Genomic DNA, 15,035 nt, shown 5'->3' with positions numbered 1-15,035 from the left:
GGGGAATCTAGGATGGAAAAGGACCTGGGGGTCCTAGTAGATGATAGGCTCAGCAATGGCATGCAACGCCAAGCTGCTGCTAACAGAGAAAACAGAATATTGGCATTAAAAAGGGGATCAACTCCAGAGATAAAACGATAATTCTCCCGCTCTACAAGACTCTGGTCCGGCCGCACCTGGAGTATGCCATCCAGTTCTGGGCACCGGTCCTCAGGAAGGATGTACTGGAAATGGAGCGAGTACAAAGAAGGGCAACAAACCTAATAAAGGGTCTGGAGGATATTAGTTATGAGGAAAGGTTGTGAGCACTGAACTTATTCTCTCTGGAGAAGAGACGCTTGAGAGGGGATATGATTTCAATATATAAATACCGTACTGGTGACCCCACAATAGGGATAAAACTTTTTTCGCGGAAGGGAGTTTAACAAGACTCATGACCACTCATTAAAAATAGAAGAAAAGAGGTTTAACCTTAAACTACGTAGAGGGTTCTTTATTGTAAGAGCGGCAAGGATGTGGAATTCCCTTCCACAGGCGGTGGTCATCGATAGTTTCAAGAAACTATTCGATAAGCACCTGATTGACCGCAACATACAGGAATATACAATGTAATACTGACATATAGTCACACACATTGTGTGATATTAGTTATGGTTAGACTTAATGGACTTGTGTCTTTTTTCAACCTCACCTACTATGTAACTATGTAACCTCACATGGAGCAAGTCACATATTTCTTCATACTTGGAAGTACGAATGGAGGGAGCAGCAGCAAAGTTTGCTTTGTTTATATGTTTTTAAACTGTTTTTTAACCATATAATTAGAATCTTTGCTTTACAAATACAATTAAATAGCTAACACACAACGGATTTTGAGACAGCACAGAAGAGGCCGTCTTTATTAGACTGAAAATTTGGGTGGAACCATCCACTAAAGGCAACGTGTAAACTTAGACTTGCGCTCTACACAAGAAAGCTTTTGCTACAGGAGGTAAGGAGACAGCAAAAAATATGTGTAAAGGAGCAGAGAGCTCCACCGTCTGGCTGGGAAAAAAATGACAATATTCAAATCAATATTATATATTTTTATTTTCTTTAGTCGTGTCCATAATAACAAATATAAATATGTACAATCAATATATATATTCTTTAAAAACATTCAGACATCATTGTGCAGATCAGGAGAACTCAGGGTTGGTCATTGGAAAGAGAAGCTGGTGTTTGGGAGACCTCCGCACCACTGACTGATGAACCTCAAGACGTCCTGACACTCGGGGCTGTGGCTGGTCTGGAAGCAGAATAGAAAGGATAAGTGGGGCAGATCTAAAGGGTGAAAGAGCAGGTAAGGGCGGGGAAATCACCTTAATGGCCATGAGGAATTTATTCCAGTCTTCCTTGTTGGCGGCTTTTCCCGGCTGTTTAAATTCCACCTTATTCCTCAGGACTGGATACCCTGCAGACAGCCAAACAAATAAATATTAAACTCTGAAGGATTATATGATGACCCCTACAAGGGGTCATCTAACTGCTTCCTGATCACCCGCTGTTATTCCGATAGTAAGAGGTCACAATATACAATAATAGAGATCTCACCGGTGATCAGACATGGCAGAGAATGGATTCCACTGTTTGTGGCTTCAAGCGACCCTTCAAAGGTGCCTCGTTCATCCATTGGAAGAGTCTGCTCCACTTTTTGATCCATGGACACTGCCAACACCCACTCCTTAACCTCCTCCCGCTTATCCGCCTGGCAGAGGAGAAACACCAAGTAATACAAGCTGTAAACTGCAGACGGAGGAGTACAGCACAGAAAGAGGAAGGGAGACTGTGTGCAACAGAGCAGCAGATCGGAGACAGTGGTAGTGTGCAGACAGTGGGAAAGAGGGAGTGTTAATGCACAGATAATGGGGAAGAGAGAGGGGTACAGTGTACACAGAATGGAGGAGGGAGGGGTAGAGTGCAGAAAGAGGGAGGAAGACAGTGGGCAAGAGCGCAGTGCAAAAAGTGGGGAGGAGGGAGCAGTAGAGTGCAAACAGTGGGGAGGAGACAATAGGGAAAAGAAAGTGGTAGAAGTGGGGAAGAGGGAGCTGTAGAGTGCAGTTGAAAGAGGGTAGATGGAGGGGAGGCGGGTAGAGCACAGATGGTGGGAAGGAAGGCGGGGTAAAGCACAGAATGCAGGGAGGAGACAATGGAGGAGAGAGAGAGCAATAGAGTGCAGGCAGTGGGGATGAAAGAGCAGTAAAATGCATAGAGGGGAAGAGCAAGCACAAATCATAAGGATGAGGGAATAGTAGAGCACAGAGGGAGGGGTAGAGTGCAGATAGTGGGGAGCAAACAATGTGGAGAGAGAGAGAGAGCAGTAGAACGCAGACAGTGGGGGGAAAAGAGAGCAGTAGAGCACAGGCAGTGTGGAGGAGACAGTGGGGGGAGGAGGGAGCAGTAGAACGCAGACAGTGGGGGGAGGAGGGAGCAGTAGAACGCAGACAGTGGGGGGAGGAGGGAGCAGTAGAACGCAGACAGTGGGGGGAGGAGGGAGCAGTAGAACGCAGACAGTGGGGGGAGGAGGGAGCGGTAGAGTGTAGACAGTGGGGGAGGAGGGAGCGGTAGAGCGCAGACAGTGGGGGAGGAGGGATCGGTAGAGCGCAGACAGTGGGGGAGGAGGGAGCGGTAGAGCGTAGACAGCGGGGGAGGAGGGAGCGGTAGAGCGCAGACAGTGGGGGAGGAGGGATCGGTAGAGCGCAGACAGTGGGGGAGGAGGGATCGGTAGAGCGCAGACAGTGGGGGAGGAGGGAGCGGTAGAGCGTAGACAGTGGGGGAAGAGGGAGCGGTAGAGCGTAGACAGTGGGGGGAGGAGGGAGCGGTAGAGCGCAGACAGTGGGGGAGGAGGGAGCGGTAGAGCGCAGACAGTGGGGGAGGAGGGAGCGGTAGAGCGTAGACAGTGGGGGAAGGAGGGAGCGGTAGAGCGCAGACAGTGGGGGAAGAGGGAGCGGTAGAGCGTAGACAGTGGGGGGAGGAGGGAGCGGTAGAGCGCAGACAGTTGGGGAGGAGGGAGCGGTAGAGCGCAGACAGTGGGGGAGGAGGGAGCGGTAGAGCGTAGACAGTGGGGGAAGAGGGAGCGGTAGAGCGCAGACAGTTGGGGAGGAGGGAGCGGTAGAGCGCAGACAGTGGGGGAGGAGGGAGCGGTAGAGCGTAGACGTGAGGGGAGGAGGGAGCGGTAGAGCGCAGACAGTGAGGGGAGGAGGGAGCGGTAGAGTGTAGACAGTGGGGGAGGAGGGAGCGGTAGAGCGTAGACAGTGGGGGGGGGGAGGGAGCGGTAGAGCGCAGACAGTGGGGGAGGAGGGAGCGGTAGAGCGTAGACATGAGGGGAGGAGGGAGCGGTAGAGCGCAGACAGTGAGGGGAGGAGGGAGCGGTAGAGTGTAGACAGTGTGGGGAGGAGGGAGCGGTAGAGCACAGACAGTGGGGGAGGAGGGAGCGGTAGAGCGTAGACGTGAGGGGAGGAGGGAGCGGTAGAGCGCAGACAGTGAGGGGAGGAGGGAGCGGTAGAGTGTAGACAGTGTGGGGAGGAGGGAGCGGTAGAGCGCAGACAGTGGGGGAGGAGGGAGCGGTAGAGCGTAGACAGTGGGGGAGGAGGGAGCGGTAGAGCGTAGACAGTGGGGGGGGGGGGAGCGGTAGAGCGCAGACAGTGGGGGAGGAGGGAGCGGTAGAGCGCAGACAGTGAGGGGAGGAGGGAGCGGTAGAGCGCAGACAGTGGGGGAGGAGGGAGCGGTAGAGCGCAGACAGTGGGGGAGGAGGGAGCGGTATAGGAAAAGGAAGGGCATTGTAGAGTGGTAGGTCAGTATCATACAATAATTAGTAAAAGGATTGCGAAGAAAAGGGGTTTCACATGATATCCTCTACTCACCGGAACGTGCTGTTTAGCAGGGAGCGGGACCTCAAATGGAATGTCTGTGTTTTGAAAATCTGAGTGGTCCAAGGCGTCCAGATTTCCTTCCTCAATTGCCTGGAGATGATGAAACGATTTAGGAAATACAAATGGTGGACATTTATCTACTCATAGCTGGGAGAGATGTTTCCCCAGCATATCACCTCATCTTTCGAATACTCACATCTACCAGGTCGAGGAATCTGTTCAGGAAGATGAAGGCCGCGCTCTGCCAGCCCATTCCCTGGAAAAACAACACAGAGGCAGCTCACAGCAAGCTCAGCACCACTTAATGTCAGACCGCAGCTACAAAAGCACCAAACATATTCAGAAAATGGAGATAAAACACAAGATCCTGGGCTAGTATTCCTGCTGTAATAAATTTAACTTTACTGAAAGATGATCTATAGAGATTGTGTTTGTGGGATCAGAAATGAACCCCCCTTCCCCTTCTAAGGTAGTCCATTGCTGTTTATGTTACCATTGGCCATAAAAGTATCATACAAACCAATCCCACGTTATCTGTAGGAGGGTTCCATTAATGTTTGTGTCATGTGATGTCCCCCACCACTCTCAGATGATTTATAACACATATTACCTTGGCAGCCATTCCAGCCTCATAGAAAGCTTTGTCTGCAGGGAGCAGGTCGGTGTGACGCAGGAGCGAGATGCAGAGTTTAGCAGCTATCACATCCTGTAAAAGAAATTGTCATCAGTGTCAGTGGTCCATGAGGAGACAATGAGACAGGTGCAGGTCTAGAGAAAGGACCAATGCTAAGGGTTAAAGGGAGAGAGACAAGGTGAGACAAGGGAGGAGAGGGAGAGAAACGAGGCGATGAATGGAGATGCAGGAGAGGGAGAAAGAGCAGTCGGTAGAGGAGAGAGACGAGACGTGACTGAGGAGGGGGAGAGAGACGAGGCAACAGAAGAGGAGGGGGAGAGAGATGAGGCAACAGAATAGGAGAGGGAGAGAGACGCGAGGCGACAGAATAGGAGAGGGAGAGAGACGCGAGGCGACAGAATAGGAGAGGGAGAGAGACGCGAGGCGACAGAAGAGGAGAGTGAGAGACGCGAGTCGACAGAAGAGGAGAGTGAGAGACCAATAAGGCGGCAGTGAAGGAGATCAATAAGGCGGCGGAGGTGGAGAGAGATAAGCCGACGGAGGAGAGAGAAAAGGCGGCAGGGAAGGAGAGAGATAAGGCATCAGAGAAGGAGAGTGTTAAGGCAGCGGAGGTGGAGAGAGATAAGCCGGCAAAAGTGGAGAGAGATAAGCCGGCGGAGAGAGATAAGGCCGTGGAGGAGGAGAGAGATAAGTCGGCGGGGGAGAGAGAAAAGACGGCGAGGGGGAGAGAGAAAAGACGGCGAGGGGGAGAGAGAAAAGACGGCGAGGGGGAGAGAGAAAAGACGGCGAGGGGGAGAGAGAAAAGACGGCGAGGGGGAGAGAGAAAAGACGGCGAGGGGGAGAGAGAAAAGACGGCGAGGGGGAGAGAGAAAAGACGGCGAGGGAGAGAGAAAAGACGGCGGGGGAGAGAGAAAAGACGGCGGGGGAGAGAGAAAAGACGGCGGGGGAGAGAGAAAAGACGGCGGGGGAGAGAGAAAAGGTGGCAGAGGAGAGAGATAAAGGCGGCAGAGGAGAGAGATAAAGGCGGCAGAGGAGAGAGATAAAGGCGGCAGAGGAGAGAGATACAGGCGGCAGAGAAGGGGAGAGACGAGGCGGCAGAGAAGGGGAGAGACGAGGCGGCAGAGAAGGGGAGAGACGAGGCGGCAGAGAAGGGGAGAGACGAGGCGGCAGAGAAGGGGAGAGACGAGGCGGCAGAGAAGGGGAGAGACGAGGCGGCAGAGGAGAGGGATGAGGCAGCAGAAGAGGAGAGGGAGAGAGACAAGACGACAGAAGAGGAGAGGGAGAGAGAGAGAGAGAGAGAGAGAGAGAGAGAGAGAGAGAAACAGGGGAGGTAGGGGATAAGGGTGTAGTGGCAGAGAAGGAGAGGGAGAGTGAGAAACAGGGGAGGTAGGGGAGAAGGGTGTAGTGGCAGAGAAGGAGAGGGAGAGAGCGATGATGAGACAGAGAGGAAGAGATAGAATAGGGTGACCAGGAAGGAGCAGAATGGGGTCACAGAGGACAAACAGGAGACAAATGAGGTGACAGAGGAGGAGAGGAAGGAGGGGGCGTGGTAGAAGAGTAGGAGAGGGATAAAAATGGGACAACAGAGGAGGAAGAGAGGGAGAAAGAGGGGGAGACAGAGAATAGGAAGAGAGATGGCGCAACAGAAGAGGAGAAGAGGGAGACATAGGAAAAGAGGGAAAGAAATAAAAAGACAGGGAGAGCAACTGGGAAGATGGGGCAACTGAGAAGAGGGAGACAGATAAGGCGACGGGGGATGAGAGGGATGGAGATGGGGTGCCGAAGGAGAGGATAAAAATGGGCAGATGGGAGGATACAGGGCAATAGAGGACATGAGGGTGAGAGGTGGGGCAGCAGATGATGAGGCAAGACAATACAAGATGATTGAGGAAGAGAGACAGGGTGGCAAGGAGGAAAGGAGAAGGAATTACTGATAAAAGAATGAAATAGAAAGTGAATGTGTAAGGCTCCATGCACCCTGGCTTAAAAATCACTGCTTCTACACGAGTTTTGCTTTTAGAAGCAACTAAATGTTATCCTATGTGTCCATGCACATTAGGACATTTAGAGGCAAATTTTGAGGCAGGAAAAAAAAAACCTTATGGTTCACGTTTCTGATTGGAGCTTACTGGCAGAAAAAACGTAAAACTCTCCTAAACTTTGTACAAAAAATGTTCTATATGAGCGCTAAGGTGTGAGAAGAGTGGACAAGGAACGCAAGAGAATATGAGATAAAAAGGGAACAAAAGAAAAGCTTAGAGATCGTAGAATAGCAGAACTATATCAGAGAGGACATAGATGAGACAGTAAGATCAGTAAAGGACGTGCACAGTACTTGTGCCCATACTCACCAGAGATTGCACCCCCTGTGATGCAGAACGTGTGGCATAATAGTGAGCAATCAGCATCATAAGCTCAAACTCTTGGTGTGCTGGAGAGTTCACCTCACTGGATTTGACCAGGTTCTCACACTGCCAAACAGATTAAGCATCATTATCACCCCAGATTAGATACCCAATTTTCCCCAGTCTGCGGTCACTGGAACTCCTCCCAGTCTGCGGTCACTGGAATTCCTCCCAGTCTGCGGTCATTGGACCTCCCTCCCAGTCACTGGACCTCCCTCCCAGTCACAGTATCGCCTCCCAGTCACAGTCACTGGACCTCCTCCCAGTCTGCGGTCACTGGACCTCCTCCCAGTCTGCGGTCACTGGACCTCCTCCCAGTCTGCGGTCACTGGACCTCCTCCCAGTCTGCGGTCACTGGACCTCCTCCCAGTCTGCGGTCACTGGACCTCCTCCCAGTCTGCGGTCACTGGTCCCCCTGTTTACTGAACTATGAGCATTTCTCTGTGCCACCATCCAGAGATATTGTCATCGCTACAAAGACTGCACTGGAGCTCTCACCAGGGAGTAGAGCAGACCCCGCAGGTTCGCCCAGGTGTGGTAAACCTCCGCACTGTTCATGCCCTCCGCATTCACCATCTCTACGAAGATCCGCTTGTAAATGTTGAAATTCTGTGAATGCAAGAAACAATCACGCTCAACCTATATACATTACAGAATACACAAATGCTGTATTTCGAGTCAGATTTATACTTCTTTACAGCTCCTTCCCAAGTGGGCCGATACTGCGCCAACATAATGAGACATCACTGGCACAGAAGGGTTGGGTAGGGCCATTGGAGCCAGTTAAGATTCACCGCCCCCCTGCCCTGCTAGAACGTGAATGACATTATCTCATTACAATGGCATCTGAAAAGTGGGTGGATATATTAGGCAGCAAGTGAACATGCTGTCCTTAAAGTTAATGTTTTGAAAGCAGAAAAAATGGACAAGTAAGGATTTAAGTGACTGACAAGAGCCAAATTGTAATGGCTGGACGACTGGGTCAGAGCAACTCCAAAACTGCAGCTCTTGTGGGACGTTTCTGGTCTGCAGTGGTCAGGACTTACCAAAGTTGGTCCAAGGAAGGAAAACCAGTGACAGGGTCATAAGTGGCCAGGGCTTATTGATGGAGGTGGGGAGGACCGCCCCATGTAGTCAAATCAATAGAGGAGCTACTGGAGCTCAAGTTGCTGAAAAAGTGAATGCTGGTTCTGATAGAAAGGCGTCAGAACACACAATGCACCTACAATGGGCACTTGAGTATCAGAACCGGACCACAGAGCAATGGAGAAGGTGGCCTGGTGTGACGATTTCCACAATGGTTTAAGGAACACAACACATTTGAAGTGTTGACCTGGCCTTCAAATAAAGAAGGTGGCCTGGTCTGATGAATTCCACAATGGTTTGAGAAACACAACAGGTTTGAGGTGTTGACTTGGCTTTCAAAATGTGGAATGTGCAGGAAAACGCAAGTCTGATCCATGAAAGCCCCACCTCACAACTTACAGGACTTAAAGAATTTGCTACCAACAGCTTGGTGCCAGCTAACACAGCATACCTTCAGAGGTCTAGTGGAGTCCATGCCTTGACGGGTTATGGTGGGTGGTCAGAATGTTATGGCTGATCGGTGTATATAAGAAAAAAAAACCAGGCCCCCTAGAAAATCACATAAAATACAACACATACAATGTGAGCAATGTGGAGGAAGTAAAAATGGAATTACCTGAGGGAAGGCTGGAGTTCCGTGCTGGACATAGAGGGACAAGGCCTTCTCCCAGCTGCCTTCTTTGATGAGGTGAGTGGCAAAAAGGGCCACGTACTTGTGCAGGACTTTATAATTCTGCAAGAGAAATACATGGGGTCAGGTGATGTTCCTATACAGCAGAGACCTCTGACAGAACAACAGGGGATGGATTTCTTAGTAATTGTTCCATCAGAGGAGACATCGGTTTGTACAGTAGCTGCAGCCAGTCCTAATACTCTTTACAGGAAGATGTGTAAAGGGACTAGCAAAACCTGTTGGACTATACATTTGAACTTCTCTCAGTGACTGACCCACATGGATCCCTGACACACATACCCTCATGGGCTGATGTGAACACACACAAATGTAGATCAATAAACAGTCCCCATTCCTCCCATCCATACATGGTCCTTGAGTCTTCCCATCCACACACTGTCCCCAGGTCTTCAACGTCCACACACACAGACCCAGGGTCTTCAACGTCCACACACACACAGTCCCCGGGTCTTCAATGTCCACACACACAGTCCCCGGGTCTTCAATGTCCACACACACAGACCCAGAGTCTTCAACGTCCACACACACAGTCCCCGGGTCTTCAACGTCCACACACACAGTCCCCGGGTCTTCAACGTCCACACACACAGTCCCCGGGTCTTCAACGTCCACACACACAGTCCCCGGGTCTTCAACGTCCACACACACAGTCCCCGGGTCTTCAACGTCCACACACACACAGACCCAGGGTCTTCAACGTCCACACACACAGACCCAGGGTCTTCAACGTCCACACACACAGACCCAGGGTCTTCAACGTCCACACACACAGACCCAGGGTCTTCAACGTCCACACACACAGACCCAGGGTCTTCAACGTCCACACACACAGACCCAGGGTCTTCAACGTCCACACACACACAGACCCAGGGTCTTCAATGTCCACACACACAGTGCCCGGGCCTTCAACGTCCACACACACAGACCCAGGGTCTTCAACGTCCACACACACACAGACCCAGGGTCTTCAACGTCCACACACACACACACAGTCCCCGGGTCTTCGACGTCCACACACACACAGTCCCCGGGTCTTCAACGTCCACACACACACAGACCCAGAGTCTTCAACGTCCACACACACACAGACCCAGAGTCTTCAACGTCCACACACACACACACACACACACACACACACACAGTCCCTGGGTCTTCAACGTCCACACACACAGTCCCCGGGTCTTCGACGTCCACACACACACAGTCCCCGGGTCTTCGATGTCCACACACACACAGTCCCCGGGTCTTCGATGTCCACACACACAGTCCCCGGGTCTTCAACGTCCACACACACAGTTCCCGGGTCTTCAACGTCCACACACACACAGTCCCCGGGTCTTCAACGTCCACACACACAGTCTCCGGGTCTTCAACGTCCACACACACAGTCTCCGGGTCTTCAATGTCCACACACACAGACCCAGAGTCTTCAACGTCCACACACACAGTCTCCGGGTCTTCAACGTCCACACACACACAGTCCCCGGGTCTTCAACGTCCACACACACACAGTCCCCGGGTCTTCAACGTCCACACACACACAGTCCCCGGGTCTTCAACGTCCACACACACAGTCCCCGGGTCTTCAACGTCCACACACACAGTCCCCGGGTCTTCAACGTCCACACACACACACACAGTCCCCGGGTCTTCAACGTCCACACACACAATCCCCGGGTCTTCAACGTTCACACACACAGACCCAGGGTCTTCAACGTTCACACACACAGACCCAGGGTCTTCAACGTTCACATACACAGACCCAGGGTCTTCAACGTCCACACACACAGACCCAGGGTCTTCAACGTCCACACACACAGACCCAGGGTCTTCAACGTCCACACACACAGACCCAGGGTCTTCAACGTCCACACACACAGACCCAGGGTCTTCAATGTCCACACACACAGTCCCCGGGTCTTCAACGTCCACACACACAGTCCCCGGGTCTTCAACATCCATACACACAGACCCAGGGTCTTCAACGTCCACACACACAGACCCAGGGTCTTCAACTTCCACACACACAGTCCCCGGGTCTTCAACGTCCACACACACACAGTCCCCGGGTCTTCGACGTCCACACACACACAGTCCCCGGGTCTTCGACGTCCACACACACACAGTCCCCGGGAATAGGTCACTATTTCTCCCACTGACACCAACAATGGAGCACTATTTTTCCCACTGACACCAACAATGGTTTACTATCTTCCCCACTAACACCAATGAAAAGGTACTATTGTTCCCACTGACACCAACAATGGCGCATTGCGCCCGCGTCTTCCCCATCCATACACTGCCCCAGGGTCTTCACCACCATAGACAGACCCTGAGTCTTCCCATCTATACATAGTCCTAGAGTCTTCCTGTGTATTATTTTTCTTACCTGTTTAGCCGCTATCTCTATACACCTCTCCCATTGTCCGCGCTCTGCGTACATATCAAGACCAGCCACGACATCAACTCCAACCAACTGCGGAATAACAGAGAGATCAGTATTAGGGGGTAAGGGGAGTAAAAATGGTGGCTGTACACCTTGCAGGGGATAGTGAGGAAAGATAGGCAGATTAATATAGAGGAGTAATATTAGGGGGTATGGGGAGTTTAGATGTGGGTTGCACAGCTCAAGGGGAATGAAGGTGAGCGGCAAACTGCAATAGAGGGGCATTATAATGGGGGTACGGGGAGTTTGCATGGGTGCCGTACAGCAGATAGTGACAGGAGGATGAGTAGATTAGGATAAAGGGGCATTGCCAGATGAAGTAAGGGAAGTACTTTTATGATTTGCTGCAATAGAGGCAGCCATGTTGGAATAATATGAGCACAGGCTATCAGAGAAATATGTGATGGTGGCGGAATAGTAATTATATGATTAGTGGCAGAAACATCAACATCATCTCACCGAATCTACTTTTCCCTGATTCTTCAGATGGTCCTTGTATCTGTCATTCACATACTGCTCATACCTAAAATAAGGAGGAGAGTGTGTGACACATTGACACCAGACCTCAGGCTGTATATTTGAGAGTACCAAGTTATAGGAGAGTCCCTTTAGGCCCACTTTGCTGGGGATGGTAATCACAGAACAGTGGCCACCCCAGAGCTGAGTGCAGGAGGATAAAAAGGGCAGAAAAGTGGACCTCCGGGATGGCGATAGGGACTGTTATCAAATCAAGAACCTAGGATAATGTTAAAGAGCTGTAGCCCCGGGATGAAGAAAAGGGGCTGGTATTACATGGTTTTGGTGACCATTGACTAGAGGCCAACTTCCAAAATGATGATGTAGGACAGGTGAACCCTGAATTACACAAATGGTGGTAACCTCGGGTCACCTTCCATGAACATGTAAGACTGCAGAACCCTGGGATGAAAGTGTAGGGCTCTTTTTACATGACCGTGGTGACCTCTGACTTGCGGGCATCTACTAAATCCCTGGTGTCCAACCTGTGACCCAAGGGTTGCATTCGGCTATTTGGTATATGACGTGCGGCCCTCAGACCTCAGTAATCTGTTTCCAGTTTCATATTGTCTTCTGTAGCATATCCCCAGCCAACAATTGTAGCCTGTCCACAATCTCTAACCCTCAATTCCTCTATTAGGTCTGTAGTTTCTGACAGTCCTCTCAGGCATTACATATATTGAACATTATGTGTGGCCCTTTGGTGATGTCAGGGGCTGCATTGGTGGCCCCATATAGCTCATAAAGTTGACAACCACTGCCCTAAATATAAAAGAATTACAGAAGTTTGGGGTGTAGGTCTCTGGATATTCACGGAGATTGGTGACTTTGGGTCATCTACCAGAGATATCCAAAATTACAGAAGTTTGGGGTATAGGTCTCTGTATATTCACGGAGATTGGTGACTTTGGGTCATCTACCAGAGATATCCAGGATTACAGAAGTTTGGGGTGTAGGTCTCTGGATATTCACGGAGATTGGTGACTTTGGGTCATCTACCAGAGATATCCAGGATTACAGAAGTTTGGGGTGTAGGTCTCTGTATATTCACGGAGATTGGTGACTTTGGGTCATCTACCAGAGATATCCAGAATTACAGAAGTTTGGGGTGTAGGTCTCTGGATATTCACAGAGCTACCAGAGATATCTAGGATTACAGAAGTTTGGGGTGTAGGTCTCTGGATATTCACAGAGATTGGTGACTTTGGGTCATCTACCAGAGATATCCAGGATTACAGAAGTTTGGGGTGTAGGTCTCTGGATATTCACGGAGATTGGTGACTTTGGGTCATCTACCAGAGATATCCAGGATTACAGAAGTTTGGGGTGTAGGTCTCTGGATATTCACAGAGCTACCAGAGATATCCAGGATTACAGAAGTTTGGGGTGTAGGTCTCTGGATATTCACGGAGATTGGTGACTTTGGGTCATCTACCAGAGATATCCAGGATTACAGAAGTTTGGGGTGTAGGTCTCTGGATATTCACGGAGATTGGTGACTTTGGGTCATCTACCAGAGATATCCAGGATTACAGAAGTTTGGGGTGTAGGTCTCTGGATATTCACGGAGATTGGTGACTTTGGGTCATCTACCAGAGATATCCAGGATTACAGAAGTTTGGGGTGTAGGTCTCTGTATATTCACGGAGATTGGTGACTTTGGGTCATCTACCAGAGATATCCAGGATTACAGAAGTTTGGGGTGTAGGTCTCTGTATATTCACGGAGATACTAGAGATATCCAGGATTACAGAAGTTTGGGATGTAGGTCTATGGATATTCACGGAGATTGGTGACTTTGGGTCATCTACCAGAGATATCCAGGATTACAGAAGTTTGGGGTGTAGGTCTCTGGATATTCACAGAGCTACCAGAGATATCCAGGATTACAGAAGTTTGGGGTGTAGGTCTCTGGATATTCACGTAGATTGGTGACTTTGGGTCATCTACCAGAGATATCCAGGATTACAGAAGTTTGGGGTGTAGGTCTCTGGATATTCACGTAGATTGGTGACTTTGGGTCATCTACCAGAGATATCCAGGATTACAGAAGTTTGGGGTGTAGGTCTCTGGATATTCACCGAGATTGGTGACTTTGGGTCATCTACCAGAGATATCCAGAATTACAGAAGTTTGGGGTGTAGGTCTCTGGATATTCACAGAGCTACCAGAGATATCTAGGATTACAGAAGTTTGGGGTGTAGGTCTCTGGATATTCACAGAGATTGGTGACTTTGGGTCATCTACCAGAGATATCCAGAATTACAGAAGTTTGGGGTGTAGGTCTCTGGATATTCACAGAGCTACCAGAGATATCTAGGATTACAGAAGTTTGGGGTGTAGGTCTCTGGATATTCACGGAGATTGGTGACTTTGGGTCATCTACCAGAGATATCCAGGATTACAGAAGTTTGGGGTGTAGGTCTCTGGATATTCACAGAGCTACCAGAGATATCCAGGATTACAGAAGTTTGGGATGTAGGTCTCTGGATATTCCCGGAGATTGGTGACTTTGGGTCATCTACCAGAGATATCCAGGATTACAGAAGTTTGGGGTGTAGGTCTCTGGATATTCACGGAGATTGGTGACTTTGGGTCATCTACCAGAGATATCCAGGATTACAGAAGTTTGGGGTGTAGGTCTCTGGATATTCACAGAGCTACCAGAGATATCCAGGATTACAGAAGTTTGGGATGTAGGTCTCTGGATATTCCCGGAGATTGGTGACTTTGGGTCATCTACCAGAGATATCCAGGATTACAGAAGTTTGGGGTGTAGGTCTCTGGATATTCACGGAGATTGGTGACTTTGGGTCATCTACCAGAGATATCCAGGATTACAGAAGTTTGGGGTGTAGGTCTCTGGATATTCACAGAGCTACCAGAGATATCCAGGATTACAGAAGTTTGGGATGTAGGTCTCTGGATATTCACGGAGATTGGTGAATTTGGGTCATCTACCAGAGATATCCAGGATTACAGAAGTTTGGGGTGTAGGTCTCTGGATATTCACCGAGATTGGTGATTTTGGGTCATCTACCAGAGATATCCAGGATTACAGAAGTTTGGGGTGTAGGTCTCTGGATATTCACAGAGCTACCAGAGATATCCAGGATTACAGAAGTTTGGGATGTAGGTCTCTGGATATTCACGGAGATTGGTGAATTTGGGTCATCTACCAGAGATATCCAGGATTACAGAAGTTTGGGGTGTAGGTCTCTGGATATTCACCGAGATTGGTGATTTTGGGTCATCTACCAGAGATATCCAGGATTACAGAAGTTTGGGGTGTAGGTCTCTGGATATTCACAGAGCTACCAGAGATATCCAGGATTACAGAAGT

General features: G+C 49.9%; 1 protein-coding gene across 1 annotated transcript in view; it reads right to left on the bottom strand.

Annotated features, from left to right (window-relative positions):
- Positions 1-1,070: 1,070 nt before the first annotated feature.
- IFT172 (intraflagellar transport 172) overlaps positions 1,071-15,035 on the bottom strand; it is an 87,034-nt gene continuing 73,069 nt past the window's right edge. The window contains exons 38-48 of the mRNA XM_077489376.1: positions 11,636-11,699; positions 11,120-11,206; positions 8,653-8,769; positions 7,449-7,559; positions 6,897-7,016; positions 4,522-4,617; positions 4,108-4,167; positions 3,903-4,001; positions 1,594-1,747; positions 1,362-1,453; positions 1,071-1,288 (exon numbers count right to left, since the gene is read on the bottom strand). Of these exons, the coding sequence (XP_077345502.1) occupies positions 1,199-1,288; positions 1,362-1,453; positions 1,594-1,747; positions 3,903-4,001; positions 4,108-4,167; positions 4,522-4,617; positions 6,897-7,016; positions 7,449-7,559; positions 8,653-8,769; positions 11,120-11,206; positions 11,636-11,699 (1,090 nt within the window). The 3' untranslated portion in view covers positions 1,071-1,198. The remainder of the gene's footprint in view (positions 1,289-1,361; positions 1,454-1,593; positions 1,748-3,902; positions 4,002-4,107; positions 4,168-4,521; positions 4,618-6,896; positions 7,017-7,448; positions 7,560-8,652; positions 8,770-11,119; positions 11,207-11,635; positions 11,700-15,035) is intronic.

This window comes from Lithobates pipiens, unplaced genomic scaffold (genome assembly GCF_037356315.1).
Source record: "Lithobates pipiens isolate NorthernLeopardFrog02 unplaced genomic scaffold, aLitPip1_a1.2 Scaffold_18, whole genome shotgun sequence".
Classification (NCBI taxonomy): domain Eukaryota; kingdom Metazoa; phylum Chordata; class Amphibia; order Anura; family Ranidae; genus Lithobates; species Lithobates pipiens.
This window is presented reverse-complemented; position numbering and strand designations above follow the sequence as displayed.